Source organism: Phoxinus phoxinus (assembly GCF_949152265.1).
Source record: "Phoxinus phoxinus genome assembly, chromosome: 4".
NCBI classification, from domain to species: domain Eukaryota; kingdom Metazoa; phylum Chordata; class Actinopteri; order Cypriniformes; family Leuciscidae; genus Phoxinus; species Phoxinus phoxinus.
In genome coordinates, this window is record NC_136879.1 from 38,336,904 (window position 1) to 38,355,088 (window position 18,185).

Genomic DNA, 18,185 nt, shown 5'->3' on the forward strand with positions numbered 1-18,185 from the left:
GCCTATATTTATTTTCTGAATGCATTTTTATGTTATTCTGTAAATATTGCTTAAAAAAAATTGCTCTCTGTGATAGATGATGTTTATGGATAGATGTTCATAAACATGCTAAACCAAATCTGCATGGAAAAAAAGTCATGAAAATCCATTCGACAAACGGATGTTTGTTTATTGTTGCTTTCAATGATACGTTACACTCTTAAAAATACAGGTTCTTTATTGGAATTGGTGGTTCCATGAAGAATCTTCAACATTAATGGAACCTTTCCATTGTTCAAAACATTCTTTAGATTCTTAAAATGTTCCTTACACTTGTTTGTTTGAGAAACTGTTCACTGAAGGGTTCTTTGAGGAACTCAAACTGGGTCTTCTTTGGCATTTCTGTGGGAAAAAAACCTTTAGGAACCTTTATTTGTAAGAGTGAGTGTTTTTGTTGTTTAATTTTGAACAGACACCTTCATCTTACGCACATTAGAATTGCTCATATTTCTCAGACCCGGTGTAACGGGGCGAACAAGACGAGAGACGTGTGGATCCATAGGCAAGGCTTTATTCCAAAACGTGGTAGTCATACAGGCAAGGTCAATCAACAGCAAACAGGTATGGCAGAGGCATGACACAGAGTAATCCTTAGGGCAAGCATAGGTAGACGATCAGCGAACAATATCCAACAGGGGCAAGGCAAAGAGAGATAATCCAGGTAAACAGCAATAATCCAAAACAAGGTGCAAACCGAATCCAAAGGGCTAGGCTGAGGGAAAATCCAGGAAACACGGGCAAGAATCATGAAACACACAGGACAAGGCAAGACTGAGATAACTGGTGGGCTCTGTAGAGAAGCTAACACTAGGGGAGTGCTAAACGCAATACAATACTCGGCACCAGGGAGAGAAAGTCCATGGCTTATAAGGAGTGTGAGATAGTTCTCAGGTGTGAGTGTGATTAGTGGAATCAGCTGTGTGTTGTCAATGCAATGAATGATGGGAATTGAAGTGAAGTGCAAGAGTCCATGCTGTGAGTGCATGGACCAGATTCGTGACACCCGGTTTGGTGTAACAACAGGTGTGTGTTTCTCATCATCTTAGGCTGGTTTAGTCGACCTACTACTGTCAATCATGGACACGCATCGAAAAGCTTCCTGCGCAACTTTCTGGAGGAGATGCAAGCAGAGAATATTAAACACCATCTCAGGTGCCTTCAAATAAACTAGTCCTGATATTATTGAATGATATTAAGTGCATCTAAAACATACAGTAAGGTGGTGATATTGGCGGATTAGAGGTATTATAAATATAGGAATTGCATCCTTTTTAGGTAATTTATGAATAATAATTCTTTATTTAAAGGAACACTCCATTTTTTTTTGGAAATAGGCTCATTTTCTACCTCCACTAGAGTTAAACAGTTGAGTTTTACCGGTTTCGAATCCATTCAGCCGATCTCCGGGTCTGGCGGTAGCACTTTTAGCTTAGCTTAGCATAGATCATTGAATCTGATTAGACCGTTAGCATCTCTCTCAAAAAAATGACCAAAGAGTTTCAAATTTTTTCCTATTTATAACTTGAGAAAATGAAAAGTTTAGGCCAATATGACTAGGAGCTATACTCTCATTCCTGCGTAATAATCAAGGAACTGCTGCCGTACCAGCAGCGCAATGATATTACAAACTTAGTGCCGGTGTGGTGAAGTGTTGAGTCCCCCCAGTTATTGGGTCCCCCCTAAGGACCCCAAGTAAAAATCCAAGCTCAAATCTGTGGTTTATTTATAAAGATAGCGCCAATTTAAAATTTTGATCTGACGTTTTCGGAGTTGTGAGATCGAGGCGATCACCGGGCGCTCGCGTTCACGTAACCCGCCTGGAACAGCCTTACCTCGGCTAGTCCTCCTGACGTTTGCCGCTGGTTCTGATGACTCTAGTCTAGTGGTTAAACATAATATATAATTTGTCACTACACTAAAAATGGAATGTTTAAATTCACAATATATAGCTTCGGTTATATACTATTATATGAAACATATAAGTTAAAGGACATTAATGACTCGTTATAACGTAGCTCAAATGACTTCTTTAATTATGTGATTTTGTCTGATTTGTAACCAGGCATTAAAGCGATTACCCATTAAACGTGCTTTGAACCAATCGGATTGCTTGGGTCCTTAGGGGGGACCCAATAACTGGGGGGGACTCAACACTTCACCACACCGGTCACGTTGGAAGTACTGAGCTGGGGACTATTTTCAGGCGCTGCGTAATATCATTGCTTCTGCTGGTACGACAGCAGTTCCTTGATTATCACGCAGGAATGAGAGGATAGTTCCTAGTCATATCGGCCTAGAAAATCACAACTTTTTATTTTCTGTCGGTCTTAATACACGATGTTACTACAGAAGAGTCAAGTTTTAAATAGGAAAAATATCGAAACTCTTTGGTAATTTTTTTGAGAGAGATGCTAACGGTCTAATCAGATTCAATGATCTATGCTAAGCTAAGCTAAAAGTGCTACCGCCAGACCCGGAGATCGGCTGAATGGATTCGAAACCGGTAAAACTGTTTAACTCTAGGGGAGTTGGAAAATGAGCCTATTTCCAAAAAAAAAGTGGAGTGTTCCTTTATTTAATAGTGTTTTTATTTAGTTTAGGGAAGAATATTTGATGTGGAATGAATATTAATGTTGTAATGTGAATGATGGATGTTTTTGGTGCGGGAGACATTAAAAGTACCTTGACACACACACAGCCTGCTAGCCTAGTTGTCCTTCCCGTTTGGAGATGCGCCAGTCTAGATGATGTGTGTCTCATGTTTGTCATAGGAAGTTCACCAGACTTCCACACCTGGCAGGAACGCAGCAGAATCTGGATCTGGCGGAGCAGATTGGAGCCGAGTGGAAGGAGTTTGGGTTGGACTCGGTAGAGCTGGTTCCCTACGACGTGTTGCTGTCATACCCGAATAAAACAAGACCCAACTACATCTCAATAGTGGACCACCTGGGCAATGAGGTTCATACTGACAACCAGAACCCAGACACACACTAACAAGGCTTCTTTTGAGAGAATCTGAAGTTATTAGTGATAGTCATGACACTCTTCCCTAGATATTGCAACTGATGTTGCACAATTATACAATTGCACAATGTTTTCCTCAAAGTTTCCTTGCACCCACATGCACTTCTTCAGACCAGACACATCTGTGAGTGCACATTGAGTGCATAAGTGCCGCCCACTTTTTCAGAAGTATTTTTTTATTCATTAATTTTAAGCCATGAACCAAACCAATCAGCTACGAGGTGAATCACACAACACTACACACTTGAGTGTAGGGAGATCGACTCGATTTCATCATTTGCTGCTTCAAGGGAGGGGGCGGAGCTAAAGAGCTATTTCGGCTTGTTGCTTTTTCGACTCTGATTGGTGGAATTTTCTTGTACAGCATCATGGGTAATGTAGTTTCTCACTGCGAATTCCACTCATAAACACGATTATTTTGAAACTAAGCTGAAATAATGCGGGCTAACGATTTCAACAGAAGCAAATACTATCGATTAACAACCTCGTAGCTCACAATGAGGCTGTCTAGAAAGATTTGTAATCTAACATTCAAAATGTATTCCCCTATGGAGAAAATAAATTTGAGTTTTTACTTTCTGGAACCCAACTGTTCTATTTAGTCTAAAATTCCATCTTTTAAAAAGTTCTCTTTTAAACTGAATTTTTAGAACGAAACAAGCCTGATGATGTCATTGGAGAAAATTCTTCAACGAAAGACATTTATATTCTCTAGCTCTTTAGAAAGACATCCATGCACTTTATGTGCTTTAAAAACAACTCAGATTAGTGATTACAGTGCATAATTCTCTCTCTCTCTCTCTCTCTCTCTCTCTCTCTCTCTCTCTCTCTCTCTCTCTCTCTCTCTCTCTCTGTCTCTCTCTCTCTCTCTCCTCTCTCTCTCTCTCTCTCTCTCTCTCTCTCTCTCTCTCTCTCTCTCTCTCTCTCTCAGATCTTTAACACCTCTCTGGCCGAGCCGATCCCTGAAGGTTATGAAGATGTCACCGATATCGTTCCTCCTTATAGTGCTTTCTCTGCTAAAGGTCAACCAGAGGTGATGCACACATACAGACAAATTTAAAATCAACATGAAATCAAAACTGACCCTGTTTATTGTCTCAATTCATGATCCTGGTCTTATTGTGCTTGATTAATCATTGCATCTTATTCAAAATGAAATAAAAGCGTTGTTTTCATAATGTTTCATAATTCAAAACTTACCAAACTTATACTGCTATTCAAAAGTCTGTTTTCACGATTGATATTAATCGGAAATGTTTCTTGAGCATCAAATCATCATATTATGCTGATTTTTGAAGGATCATGTGACACTGAAGCCTGGAGTAATGATGCTGAAAATACAGCTTTGATCACAGGAATAAATTACATTTTACAATATATTCAAACAGAAAACAGTTATTGTAACTTTTAATAATTTTTCACGATATTACTGTTTTTACTGTATTTCTGAGCAAAAAAATGCAGGCTTGGTGAGCATAACATAAAAAAAAAATAACAACGGTAGTTTACGAAAGTAAAATTAATTTACACACACACACACACACACGTACGCACGCGTCTCCAGCAGTAACCTGATGTGTTGTAGGATGAGCTGGTGTATGTTAACTACGGACGGACGGAGGATTTCTTTAAGCTGGAGAGAGAGTTGGGAATAAACTGTACGGGAAAAATCGTCATCGCTAGATACGGCAAAATCTTCCGTGGGAACAAGGTAGCGTTTAAAAGAGTGATGTTTAACGAGTTATTTAATCTTCACATAAGAAAGAAAACCCTGTGTGCTTGGGAGGACAGCTAATCGTGTGTGTGTGTTTGTGTGTGTGTGCATGCGTGTGTGTGTGTGTGTGTGTGTGCGCATGCGTGTGTGTGTGTGTGTGTGTGTGCAGGTGAAGAATGCGATGTTAGCGGGAGCTAAAGGGATCGTGCTGTTCTCGGACCCGGCGGATTACTGTGCGGAGGGCGTAGAGCCGTATCCCGAAGGCTGGAACCTGCCAGGAGGAGGCGCTCAGAGAGGGAACGTCCTGAACCTGAACGGGGCGGGAGACCCTCTCACACCTGGATACCCTGCCAAAGGTGCGAAAGAGACTCTCCAGGACATTACAGACTCATGACACACAAGTTTTCTTCCCTATCGTGACGTATATCCGAGTGAAACCGCTTCTCGAACAAGAACAAATGTAGGCGGGGCTTGATTTTGTCTGTGGGAAATTGATTGGATGGTTGTGGTTTGCTATTGGTCGATCTCATTTGATTGACAGGTTACCCCGCCCTCACGCCAGTAAACACATCATCAGAGAAGAGATGTTGCTGTGAGAGGGAGGGGAAGATGTTTTGATTAAAGATTATGAGGCACATGAATTTAAAAAAAGGTAACGCTTTACAATAAGGTTCACTAGTTAACATTAACAAACTATTAACTAGTTAACATTAACTAATAATGAACTGCACTTATACAGCATTTGTTCATCTTTAATGTTAATTTCAACATTTACTAATACTTTATTAAAGTCTTGTTAACATTAGTTCATGCACTGTGAACTAAGATGAACTAACAATGAACAGCTGTATTTTTATTAACTAACATTAACAAAGATTAACAAAAACAGTAACAAATGAATTGCTCATGGTTAGTTAATACATTAACTAGTGTTTAATAAATTAACCTTATTGTAAAGTGTTACCCCAAAAAATAATAATGATGTGCACGGATTTATATGCATTTATAATAAATACTGCAGAATTCCATAAAGATACAAGAATTCTGATTTCACGGTGACTTTGAATGTCTGGTAGAATACACCCACCGGTCCAGCATGGAGGACGCAGTGGGGCTTCCCGGGATTCCAGTGCATCCCATTGGATATCATGATGCAGTTCATCTGCTCCAGTGAGTCGGCCACTGATAAAAACAACCGGATGCCATAAAAAAATATTTTGGTCCCACTTTATATTAAAGGGTTAGTTCACCCAAAAATGAAAATTCTGTCAGGAATTACTCACCCTCATGTTGTTCCAACCATGTAAGTCTTTCGTTCATCTTCAGATCACAAATTAAGATATTTTTGATTAAATCTGAAGGCAGTCTCACTCCTCCATAGGAAAAACAACAAAAATAATGACTTTGGACTATTGTAACGATGTTTTAATAACTATTCTGGGCCGGCGAGTTTGGGTCCCTCTGAAAGCCTATGGAGGAGTGAGACTGCCTTCAGATTTCATCAAAAATAATTAATTTGTGATCCGAAGATGAACGAAAGACTTACATGGTTGGAACAACATGAGGGTGAGTAATTACTGACAGAATTTTCATTTTTGGGTGAACTAACCCTTTAAGTGGCTTTAAGTACTATGTACTTACATCGAAAAATAAGTACAATGTACTTATTGTGTTCATGTTTTATTGTAAAACACTTTTGCTGCTATTGTGGTGTGATACGGGTACGGTTAGGGACAGGTGTGCTGGTATGGTTAAGTTTAAGGGTGGGTTAAGGTATAAGGGAAGGGTCAACAGTGTAATTACAATGTAATTACATAAATTAATTACCGCTGTAATTACATGCAGGTATTTTTTAAATATAAGTACAATGTAAAAACATGTATGTACACAATAAGTCCATTGTATTAAATTGTTAATTTCAATGTAAGTACATAGTACTTTAAGCCACTTAATATTAAGTGGGACCATTTTTTTTTTAATTATTTAAAATACTCTTTTTCATTTAACAGTACAATAGTACTAAGCTGATCACATGCTTGTTTTATTGATTGAATAGTATGATATTTATAATATGATTTTTTTTTAGAGTACAATAGTATCATTCTAATAGTAATATATTTCTTTATCAATTCATTTCATTTAACATAATTTAAATAATATTTCTTTTTTAATAATTATAATAATAATATTTAAGAATGATAGATATTTGATAGTGTGGTAGATTTTTCTTCTTGCGCACCCGACTCCTAATTACCTCGGGCGTCTACCGTCGACACCCAATCGTTTTCCTCAGTTTTTTAATTAAGGCATTAAGATCAATTTCCAAAAGATGATTTTTTTATTCCTCTTTTAGTCAACTTTAGCATGGGTGTGTTCACTTCTGCTGAGCACATTATCTAGAAACAACTTAGATCTCAAATCATGAAAGAAATGGAAAGGGTTAGAAGTTCAGTTGATTACTCAATATGTCATGAGACTGTTACATTTTTTATATTATCCAGTCAGCATCTCAGAAGTTTCCACTGGTTTCGAAACAAACTTTTGTGTGTAACGAGTACATTTTGTTCAAGTGTTAGAATTATGATTAGTTTTTAAAAAATCCATCACAATAATCATAATGAATGGGGGAAACTGTTTTTTAACGGTTTAAAGCTGATCACATTATTGTTTCATTGATTTAATAATACAATATTTTAATAACATAATTATAATATAAAATACTTATTTTTATTTTACCCTACAATAGTTTTATTGCCTTAGTAATATATTTTATTGATTTGTTTCATTTTTATGATCTAAATATTAATATTATTTTGAATAATAATAATAATATTTAATCATATAATAATACTTATTATTATTTAATAGTCAAATTGAATGGGGAATCAGTTTTTCTTTCTTTTTTATCCTAAGCTGATCACATTTGTTTCATTGATTTACATTTGCAATATCATTTACATTTGTGTTTCTTTACCTCACCTGAACCGAGTCATTATATGATGTCACTTCCTGTAGGCATATGGGCGGGCCTCTTCCTCCGGAGAACTGGAAGGGTTCACTTAACATCTCGTATCGACTCGGACCGGGATTCATGGACGGATTTAACCAGAAGTACGAGACTTTCCTTCCTGTAAATCCACAATCAAACTCTAATATGAACCAGTGTTCAGATTTCTGTGCATATTTAATTACATAATGCCCATATCCATATTTATGGATAACATTTCAGAAATGTGCAATACAAGTCTTAATGTACAGTGATTAATGGACAGTGCTGATATATATTAGTTCACATCAGTTCACCTGTGGTGTCTTGCTTTAAGATTTAATTTAATATGAAAATAATGTAGGGAATTACTTGGTTGCATCATAAAAAGTTTTTTTTTTTTTTTTTTATAATTATAGAAGTAAACTGTGATTATGTTCAGACAGTCACTATTCTAGACCAAAGTCAAAACCTCAACCATTAAATCCCAGACTTTTAACCCCACAACCTCTGATCCTGCTGTCCTGAAGTGGGACTTAAACTTTACACAGTCTTAATCCGCTTACACACACATATTCACACACTCCTGGTAATCATTAACTGGTTTGAATGCATGATGTCAGCAGTACAGAGAGGTTTGTGCGCTCAGCGATCTCATACAGGGGCAGAGGCCACACGTTTGCTTCTCACAACACACACACACACGCAGAAAGATTCACACACACACTTCTGTGGCTCTGTTGTTTTTCAGTAATTAATTCTGGAGGTCCGCCAGTTTACACAATGGCCTTGTGTTTGGAGAGCCCATCTCTCTCTCTCTCTCTCTCTCTCTCACACACACACACACACACACACACACACACACAGAGAGAGAGAGAGAGAGAGAGAGAGTCAACAGGCTATAAATAGCATAATGAAGCATGCATTTCTATTTTATGCATTTCGCGGATGCTTTTATCCACATTGACTTTACTTTGTTTAAAGGCCTTAAAAGGATAGTTCACCAAAAAATTACAATTCTGTCATTCATTTCTCACTCTCATGTCATTTCAAACCCGTAAGACTTTCGTTCATCTTCAGAACACAAATGAAGGTATTTTTTATGAAATTTGAGAGATTTCTGTCCCTCAATTGTCCCTGATCCACATTGATGCTTCAAAAAGTTCATAAAGAGATCGTAAAACTAATCCATATGAATTGAGCGGTTTAGTCCAAATTTTCTGAAGCGACTCTGAAACTTTATATGATCAACAGATTGAATTTAGTATTTTATTCATATAAACATTCATCAACTCACACATCAGTTGTGGTAAACAGAAGCTCAAAAGCATGATCACTTGATGTGAGAGAACCAATGAGGTTCAATCTTGCGTTTGAGCTTCTGCATGAACCATGTGAAAAATTCATAAAATGACTTGAATACAGAAAACAATTCCAAATTGAGTTTTCTTTCACATTTTCGAGCGCTAGAATGGTTTAAAATCGCTTGAATGTTTCGCAGGCCCTAAAACACGTGCGAATGATGAATTCCAGATCCACGATGGTTAAACTTGGCAATTAATCTGAGAGTCGCGTGCGTTTCGAACCGTGATGTCTGCTCTTTACAATCCCTACACTTGACATCGACATCACAGATAGTCACACTGCAGGATGTGCGATGTTAAACGATATGTGACCCTGGACCACAAAACCATGGTCTTATGGGTCAATTTTTTGAAATTGAGATGTATACATCATCTAAAAGCTGAATAAATAAGCTTTCCATTGATGTATAGTTTGTTATGATAGGACAATATTTGTCCGAGATACAACTATTAGATAATCTGGAATCTGAGGATGCAAAAAAATCAAAACATTGAGAAAATCTCCTTTAAAGTTGTGCATTTATGTTCACGATTGTTCTGCATTCACTTACAAAAATTCATGTTTTATATATTTACGGTAGGAAATGTACAAAATATCTTCATGGAACATGATCTTTACTTAATATCCTCATGATTTTTTGCATAAAAGAAAGAAAAATGGATAATTTTGACCCTTACAATGTATTGTTGGCTATTGCCACAGATATACCGTGCACCTCGTGACTGGTTTTGTGGTGCAGGGTCACATTTATCATGCAGCTCTAGTCGTTATCTTTATAGTCTTTGGTGTTAACAGGCCTTGACCTGGGAAACATTACAGGAATGCATTCGGTGTGATGTAAAATACTGAATCTGTCTCAACTGTGCTTATTTAGCATTTTTATTGAATAAATCATTGTTTTGTCTTTGTGATATTTTAGTAAAGTACGTATGAACATCCACACCAACAATCAGGTGACCCGTATCTACAACGTGATTGGCTGGATCCGAGGAGCCGTGGAGCCAGGTGACTTTACATTATCTGGCATTTTTCGGAGTTGAGTTACTCTGTGAGAGTTTGCGTAGCTTTATTTTATTCTATCTAGTTGAGTTTGGCTGTGTGTGTTCAGACCGGTACGTGATTCTGGGCGGCCATCGCGACGCTTGGGTTTTCGGAGGGATTGATCCCGTGTCAGGAGCCGCTGTCGTGCACGAGAACGTGAGAGCGGCTGGAAAACTCATGAAAAGAGGTGTGTGTGTGTGTGTGTGTGTCATCTCACCGTCTAGTTTAATGTCATTTAAACAGGACACTTATTTTGTTCTCAGTTTCTTCTGGTAATGACCGTGTGTTTGTGTGTGTGTTTGAGGATGGAGGCCGAGGAGAACGCTGATCTTTGCCAGTTGGGATGCAGAAGAGTTTGGTCTGCTGGGATCCACAGAATGGGCAGAGGTACGAGTGAATGAAAGAAAGAAGGAACAAATGAGTGACTGAATACATGAGTCAAAGTATTTTGATTGATTGAATGCATAGAACATGTAACTAATGATGGAATTAATGAATGTTTGATTGATTCAATGAGAAAATGCCTAAATGAATCATTCATATTTATATATATATATATATATATATATATATATATATATATATATATATATATATATATATATATATATATATATATATATATAAAACATTGCACAAATGAATGAACAAAAAATGCATTTAACTAAAAATGCATGCATTAATGAATGAATGAACAAAAATGTATGAATGAATGAATGAACTACAGAACAAATGAATGAATGCTTGATTGAATGAACAAATGACAGATAAGATGAATGAACCACTGAATGAATGTACAAATTAATAAATTAATGAAGAGTAGAATGCAAAAATGAACTCTTGATTAAACAAAAGAATCAGTGAATCATTGAATGAATGAATGAATGAATGAATGAATGAATGAATGAATGAATGACTGCATGCATGTACTCTCCCTGTCTCTCAGTTTGCTGAAAGCTGCATGTTCTCGCTCTTCTGTGTGTTTGCAGGATAAAGCCCGAGTCCTGCAGGAGCGAGCCGTGGCCTACATCAACGCAGACTCTGCTATCGAGGGTTAGTCTCACGCGCACACACACACACACACACACACACACACACACACACACACACACACACACACACACACACACACACACACACACACACACACACACACACACACACACACACACACACACACACACACACACACACACACAAGCTTTCGGGGACATTCCATAGGCGTAATGGTTTTTATACTGTACAAACTGTATATTCTATCCCCTTACACTGCCCCTATCCCTAAACCTACCCATCACAGGAGACATTCTGCATTTTTACATTTTCAAAAATATATAATTTAGTATGTTTATTAACCCATTCCCCTCATGGGGACCGCTGGCTGGTCCCCACAATGGAGGTGATCTCAGGTTTTACTATCCTTGTGGGGACATTCGGTTCCCACAATGCATAATAAACCAAGCCCACCTGAACAAGATGAGATCAACACTGCATTTACTGTCTGTCTATCAGAGATACACTCATAACTGTGTGTGTGTGTGTGTGTGTGCGTGCGTGTGTGTGTTTGTGTGTGTGTGCAGGTATGTACACACTGAGGGTCGACTGCACCCCCTCCCTACACACTCTTGTTTATGACATCACCAAGAAGGTGAGATTCAGTTTAGAAAAGTTAATTAAGATCTATGTATCTCTCTCTCTCTCTCTCTCTCTCTGACTATCTATCTATTTATTGTTCTGTCGTTCTGTTTTACTATCAACATTTCTCACTATATAAATGCAAGTGATGTAAATAAGTGATAACGTGTAAATAAGTGATGTTCCTGAAGGTTTTGAGTCCAGAGGAAGGAGAGGAGGGCATGAGTCTGTACGAGAGCTGGCACAAACGAGACAACTCCACAGACAGAGATGCACCATGGTACTGACGTGCAGCTTCGGGAACATGATGATCAGTCATCTAGAAGACCATTTGATTGATTAGAGAGATTTCAGATTCATGACGTGCATCTCAAATGTGTGTGTGTGTTGCAGGATCAGTAAACTGGGCTCTGGTAGTGATTTTGAAGCGTATTTCATCAGATTAGGGATTGCGTCTGGAAGGGCGAGATACACCAAAAACCGGGTGAGTGTGTTTGTCCGCAACACTGTGTTTATTTAAGTCCTGTCAGAGTTTACATCTACGCAAAATAGACTATAAATTTGTCGGATTTAAATTTTGTACCACCTTTACCCCCAGAAAACCGAGCGCTACAGCAGTTACCCGGTTTACCACAGCGTGTACGAGACGTATGAGATCGTGGAGCGCTTCTACGACCCGAGTTTCCGCAGGCTGGAGGCGGTGGCCCGTGTTCGAGGCGGACTGATCTTCAGTTTGGCTGATTCTCTGGTCTTACCTCTGGACTGTACAGAATACGCCTCGTCTCTCAGCAAATACGCTAACACCATTCACCAGCTAGCACTGAAGCATCCTGAAGCCATGCAGCAGTTCGGCATCTCATTCGGTACACACACCATCCATCATTTAATATGCAAGATTAGTACGTGCAAATCATGCACTCCAGCCGCGTTTCCACCGAAATTTCCCCAAACTTTTTTCCCCCAGAGATGTTGTCGGCTAGCCTTTCTCCGCCCTCCTATGTACTTCCGCTATATTTTAATTGTCCTTCAGTACGTCGCCTGGGTTTGCGGTATATTCGTGGGTTTTCTCCGGACAATTTTTACCTGTCCAATCAGCGAACAGAGGGAGTGGCTGAGAACGATGACGTTGAGGTCGTGCGCTAGTTTGAGTTGTAGTTCAGTAATGGCGGCGGAGAAAGATGCGAGCGAAGCCATTCGGTCCGTTGTGGCAACGCTGCCGAATATCCAGAAGTTAAAGCCGGAGCAAGAACAATCTTTGCTGAGTTTTGTTGGTGGCCATGATGTTGTGGGCCTCCTTCCCACGGGGTCTGGGAAAAGTTTGATTTTCCAGCTCGCTCCGTTAGTGGTGAATGAGTTGGCTAAGGCGAACGCTAGCGATGCTAAGCCGATAGTTGTTAGCGATCCAGAGTGGCTCTGGGCAGATCCAATAGTTTTAAACGTACTCGCCTTCAAGGAAGTTAACGCTTGTCAATGGGGAGTGGCCAGACTCTCTGTACAAATGAAAAGTACCGTGAAGATCAGGCAAATTAGTTCGGTGACGTAGGACTGCTAAGCCGATAGTTGTTAGCGATTGGTTATGGCAGATCTAGAGTGACTCTGGGCAGATCCAATAGTTTTAAACTTCAAGTGTTCCCGCCTTCAAGGAAGTTAACGCTTGTCAATGGGGAGAGGCCAGACTCTCTATATAATTGAAGTGTACGAGTGTCTGGTAGGACCAGGCTAGTTGCTGTCTGCGATTCCATCGTGATCTGAAGTACCGTGAAGATCAGGCAATGAGTCCTGTGACGTAGGACTGCGCGCGACTTTCCAGTTCCCACTGGATTTCATCCTCTGAATTTAAGACTAATAAAGCCTGAACCTCGTCGTCGATCCATCGTCGTATTTTTAAAACTCCATTGTTGATTCGAGTAGCAAACGACTGTTACTGCACGCACCGCAACAGCCTTTTTTTAAAATGGTGGTTGAAATAAAATGGTGCGTGGAGTCAACCAATCAGCATGTTCAGCGCCCAAGTCCCACCCCTGAAGTTTCCTGAACTTTGAAAAAGTACCACCTTGCCAGGGGGAAAGTCACCTTGTCACTTTCTGAGGGGGAAATATTTACCCAGGACTTTATTCTTTATTTATTTATTTATTCTCTAGTTCCTGGGGAAAGTTCTTGCTGTAGAAACACGGCTTCTGAAAAATAAAGGCTCTTTATTGACATTGAGTTCCAAGAAGCACCTTTAACATCCATGTAATCTTTCTATTACACAAAATATTCTTTATAGTGGAAAATGTTTCTTCAGATGATTGAAAACACTTTATTTAAAGAAGACCTATTATGCTTTTTTTCCCCCATGTTCATCTTTCTTTAGTGTAATGTTCCTGTTTGAGCCTGAAAAATCTCTGCAACATTACAAAGTCCCTCCAGTTATTCTCTATATCAGTGTCAGTGTTTCTGAACTCCCTGAAACGCCTCCATTGTAGTCTTGAGTTTCTTCACGTCACAATATTCCTCATTTAAATTATTATACATGCGCATAATAAAGGGGTGGGGCCTGATTGAATTAGGTAGTAGTGTGTTGAAACTGATGATTATGGTAAGGGGGATACATTTCCCAAACACACTCGAAGCGCTTGACCAATCACAACACACTGATCCAGCTGACCAATCAGAGCACAGTGTGCTTTCAGAAGGAGGGGCTTCATAGAGACAGGAACTAAACGGAGCATTACTGACAGACTGGGAAGAAAGGAGCCACAACAATGGAGAATATGAGGGAAAATAATATGTGTTTTTTTTAACATTAAAGCATGAAAACCTGTTCTAGTAGCCTGGGAAAACCCAGCGCACTCTCAGTTGTAACTGAGTTAGGGTCTGGCAAAGCTCCATGAAGACAATTCATTTCCACAGGGGCGTCACCAACGGACATCACTCAAATGGCTCTGGGCGCAATTGGATAGATCTAAAACCAATCAGAGCGACGGAGAAACATCTGAGACTCTCAGCAATTCTCTGTTTGTGTTTTTCAGGAAGATGTAGCAATGGCTTTGACGACTTTTGCCGTTTTTGTAAATGACAATTTTAATTCGCTTGAAACAGACGCGATAGCTGATTCGAACGAGTGATATTCCACGGCGGCATCCATCTTTGTAATGTACAAAATCTGCGTCACCGTCGCTGCTCTATCGTCATCGTGTAAAGCCCGTCCCAACGTTTCTGATTGGTGTCGCGATTTCGACGGATTGGAAATGGGTTTCAATGGACTCTTTGCCAGACCCACTTGCAGAGCAAATCTAAATTTGCCGGAAGTGGTCTGGGTTTTCCCAGGCTACTGTTCTAGTAGAGCCAAAAACAAAACCAAGACTTTGAAAAAGGACATAATAGACCCTTTAAGAACTGATCACTGAAAGTTTCTTTGAATAACCAAAACTGGTTCTTCTGTGCCATCGCTGCAAAAACACCAAGAGTGTAGCATGTAAAAAAGAAAGTGTGCCATAGATATGAGTATAAGAATTTGGATGCGTCCCATCTCTCCACATGCAATTATTTCCATTTCAAATGCAAAACTCTTGAATTATCTTGCTTCCTGACAGTCAACCTCTTTCTTTATCATGTTTCTAGACTCTCTCTTCTCAGCGGTTGAGAACTTCACAGTCGCAGCGCGAGACTTTCATCAGCGTCTTGATCAGCTCGACACTTCTAAGTACGAATGACAAAACCTGAACAGTCTTCAGCACTAAAATGCTAGATTTGAGTTTACTCATTGTATCATAGAGTCTCGTGGCCTGTTATATGATGACGTGTTCCTGTGTGACACATTACACCCGTTACCTTATCTTTATCTGTCTCTTAGTGCCCTGGATGTGCGGATGGTAAATGATCAGCTGATGTATTTAGAGAGAGCTTTCATTGATCCGTTGGGTTTGCCTGGAAGACCATTTTACAGGTAAAACACAATCTATCATTACATTGTGAAGTTCATAACTCAAGTTCAACACTTGGGATTAGTGGTTTAAGTCTAAAAACAGAAACAATCACACGTTTTAGAGCTCTAAAGAACGGCTTTTTCTTGGTATAGTTCGCTCCTACCCACAATGCACTGTAAAATGCCAAATTTAGCATAACCTGTACTTCCATTAAGAAGGTAATAACCACTCAACAGTGTGTTGTGGATCAGTTTATGTATTACCTGTGTCTGATTAGATGTTTTTTGGTACATGCACGAACAACATGTTTGTCTTTTTCTCTTTCGTTTCTTCCAGGCATGTCATTTTTGCACCCAGCAGTCACAATAAATACGCAGGCGAGTCTTTCCCAGGGATTTATGACGCTTTGTTCGACATTGAGAACGCAGCGAACCCAGAGAAGGCCTGGGATGAGGTTGAACGCCAAATCAGCATCTCTGCCTTCACCGTCAACGCAGCCGCCGGGACGCTGAAGCCGGTCGTCGGATAGACAGACTTCCTTTAAATCTGCTTTTCAAAACATGCTAACATGCACGACTACAACACGTCAGCAAAATAGTTAGTTAACATGTCAATGTTTTATCAAACGCAGCAACTATAAAGGACCTGACATGCAGATCTGTCTCTCATGAGCGAGCGGATAGATCGTCAATATTGAGCAGATTTCTTTCATCCAAAGAGATTTGCAGGGACAGCAATACATTTCTTTAATTTAGGACACAATCTTATTCAGTTAGGGTTCGACTTAATGTTACTGTCAGCAACCCTGATCTAGAACCAATAGGCAATCACTACCGACATATTTTACAGGTTTTATAGTGTTATATTTGATGAAGTGTACTGTACAATGTCATAAAGTTGAACATTTCTATTGACTTACATTGTAAATTGTAAAAGCAAATTTTTTTGTTGCTTGTAAATCTTGCATAAATTGTGACATTTGAGAGAATTATCTGTCAAACTATTCTTACATACACATGTACAATTACAAAAATTGCTAATAGAACTTGTTTCTGAACTTGAATTCATTGTGAAATCAGACCCGATACAATAAGGGAACATGACAACACGACAAAATCAATCTCGAGTCGCAGCCAATCAGAAGAGCTTGTGGGCGGAGTCTCTGCAAGCGAAATGGATAAGTACTTAAACTACTTTAACATTATTAAAAATACATACCGACTGAAACAATCTTTGTCATAGAATAGACTTATTTGATCACACAGAGTTGAGTTTCGACATTCTTGTTTTATTTGCAGGTTCTGAGGTGAATTACATTTACATTTTATCCAAAGCGTTACATTTCAAGGTACACATTTACATTCTTATCAGTTCTTCTGATTATCCATTGTAGCTGTCAGTGTGTCTATAAAGGTCACCCAAACTGATATTCACACACTCATTAGACGCTTTTAACATTAAGTAAAGCACATAAACACCTGAGATTTTCACTGTCATACTTTGTAGGCTATGTTGTTGTTGAAGCTGCGACTTAGCAGAAATAAAAACCGTTTATAAAAAAACATTCATGTGACAATGGGATGGTTTTATAAACAATTTCCAAAGAAATTCTTCCTAATAAAGCACTATGTTTTCCAAAAATTAAATATAGAGAATGAATTTTTATTAATAATAAAAAAATATTTGACAGAAATAAAATGTTCAGGAACAATAAAATGTTCTTTGTCTTCCTCTGCTGGTATAATTTACAACATCTCTTCTGTAGTTAGACACTTGATAAAACGTAACATTCCCCAACGCTGTCTGTATTGCAAAATAAATCTATTGTGTAAGGTCCGATCACACCTAACGCATTTTTTTTTTTTGCATAGACAGTATAAAAGGTTTTTTGCAGTGAGAGGCGCCTTTTTCAATTGTTTTCCTATGGCAGTGAGCGTTCTGCAAGCTGTTTATCTCGCGTTTTACCGCCTCGCGCCTGCTGTTTTGCAGCACCTCGCGTTTTGCAGTTGAAAAAAAATTAACTCCGAGCAGAAAAAGCGCCCGACGTCACGCGTTTTTTTCCACTGTCCAATCGAATGAATGGAGAGGCGGGCCTTCCGTTGTAGTGATGAAAGAAGCTACAGTTGCTTTGAACGCCTGGAGAGTGCTAGTCTGGGTTTCCCCATGCTGCCTTGAGCGCAGCGCGATTTTATTCACGCTGCTAGGCAGCCTGGATTCCATGGACCAGATTTTCACCTCAGTGAGGGGACCAATCACAGAACGGGGAGGGAGCAGCAAGACGATGACGACACACCGAAGCAGTTTGTTTATATCAACATGTGCACTGCAGATTTACCTTCTACCCTCATGTTTGTCTTGCACAACGCCATTGTGTACACATAAATCTATGACCCATCGCCCATTCTTCCTCGTCGAATTTCTGTCGCTCTACATACGTCACCTGGTACAATTGAAACGATTGGCTATGCTA

General features: G+C 39.2%; 1 protein-coding gene across 1 annotated transcript; it reads left to right on the top strand.

The window, feature by feature from the left end:
* The first annotated feature begins 1,043 nt into the window (after positions 1–1,043).
* naalad2 (N-acetylated alpha-linked acidic dipeptidase 2) lies at positions 1,044–16,251 on the top strand. The gene is made up of 18 exons (XM_079609999.1): positions 1,044–1,191; positions 2,811–2,997; positions 3,995–4,096; positions 4,649–4,774; positions 4,947–5,133; positions 5,854–5,947; positions 7,793–7,888; positions 10,048–10,133; positions 10,237–10,356; positions 10,474–10,556; positions 11,159–11,222; positions 11,750–11,817; positions 11,996–12,084; positions 12,198–12,288; positions 12,403–12,667; positions 15,411–15,492; positions 15,643–15,735; positions 16,052–16,251. Exons 1-18 carry the CDS (start codon positions 1,160–1,162, stop codon positions 16,242–16,244), a joined length of 2,058 nt encoding a protein of 685 aa, XP_079466125.1. The 5' UTR covers positions 1,044–1,159; the 3' UTR covers positions 16,245–16,251.
* Positions 16,252–18,185: the final 1,934 nt, after the last annotated feature.

Bases quoted from the DNA above. Each gene is read 5' to 3' on its own strand.
- naalad2 (XM_079609999.1), top strand. From the start codon at position 1,160: ATGCAAGCAGAGAATATTAAACACCATCTCAG. The intron at 4,097-4,648 runs GTGATGCACACA...GATGTGTTGTAG, and splicing joins CTGCTAAAGGTCAACCAGAG to GATGAGCTGGTGTATGTTAA. The intron at 5,948-7,792 runs GTGAGTCGGCCA...CACTTCCTGTAG, and splicing joins GATGCAGTTCATCTGCTCCA to GCATATGGGCGGGCCTCTTC.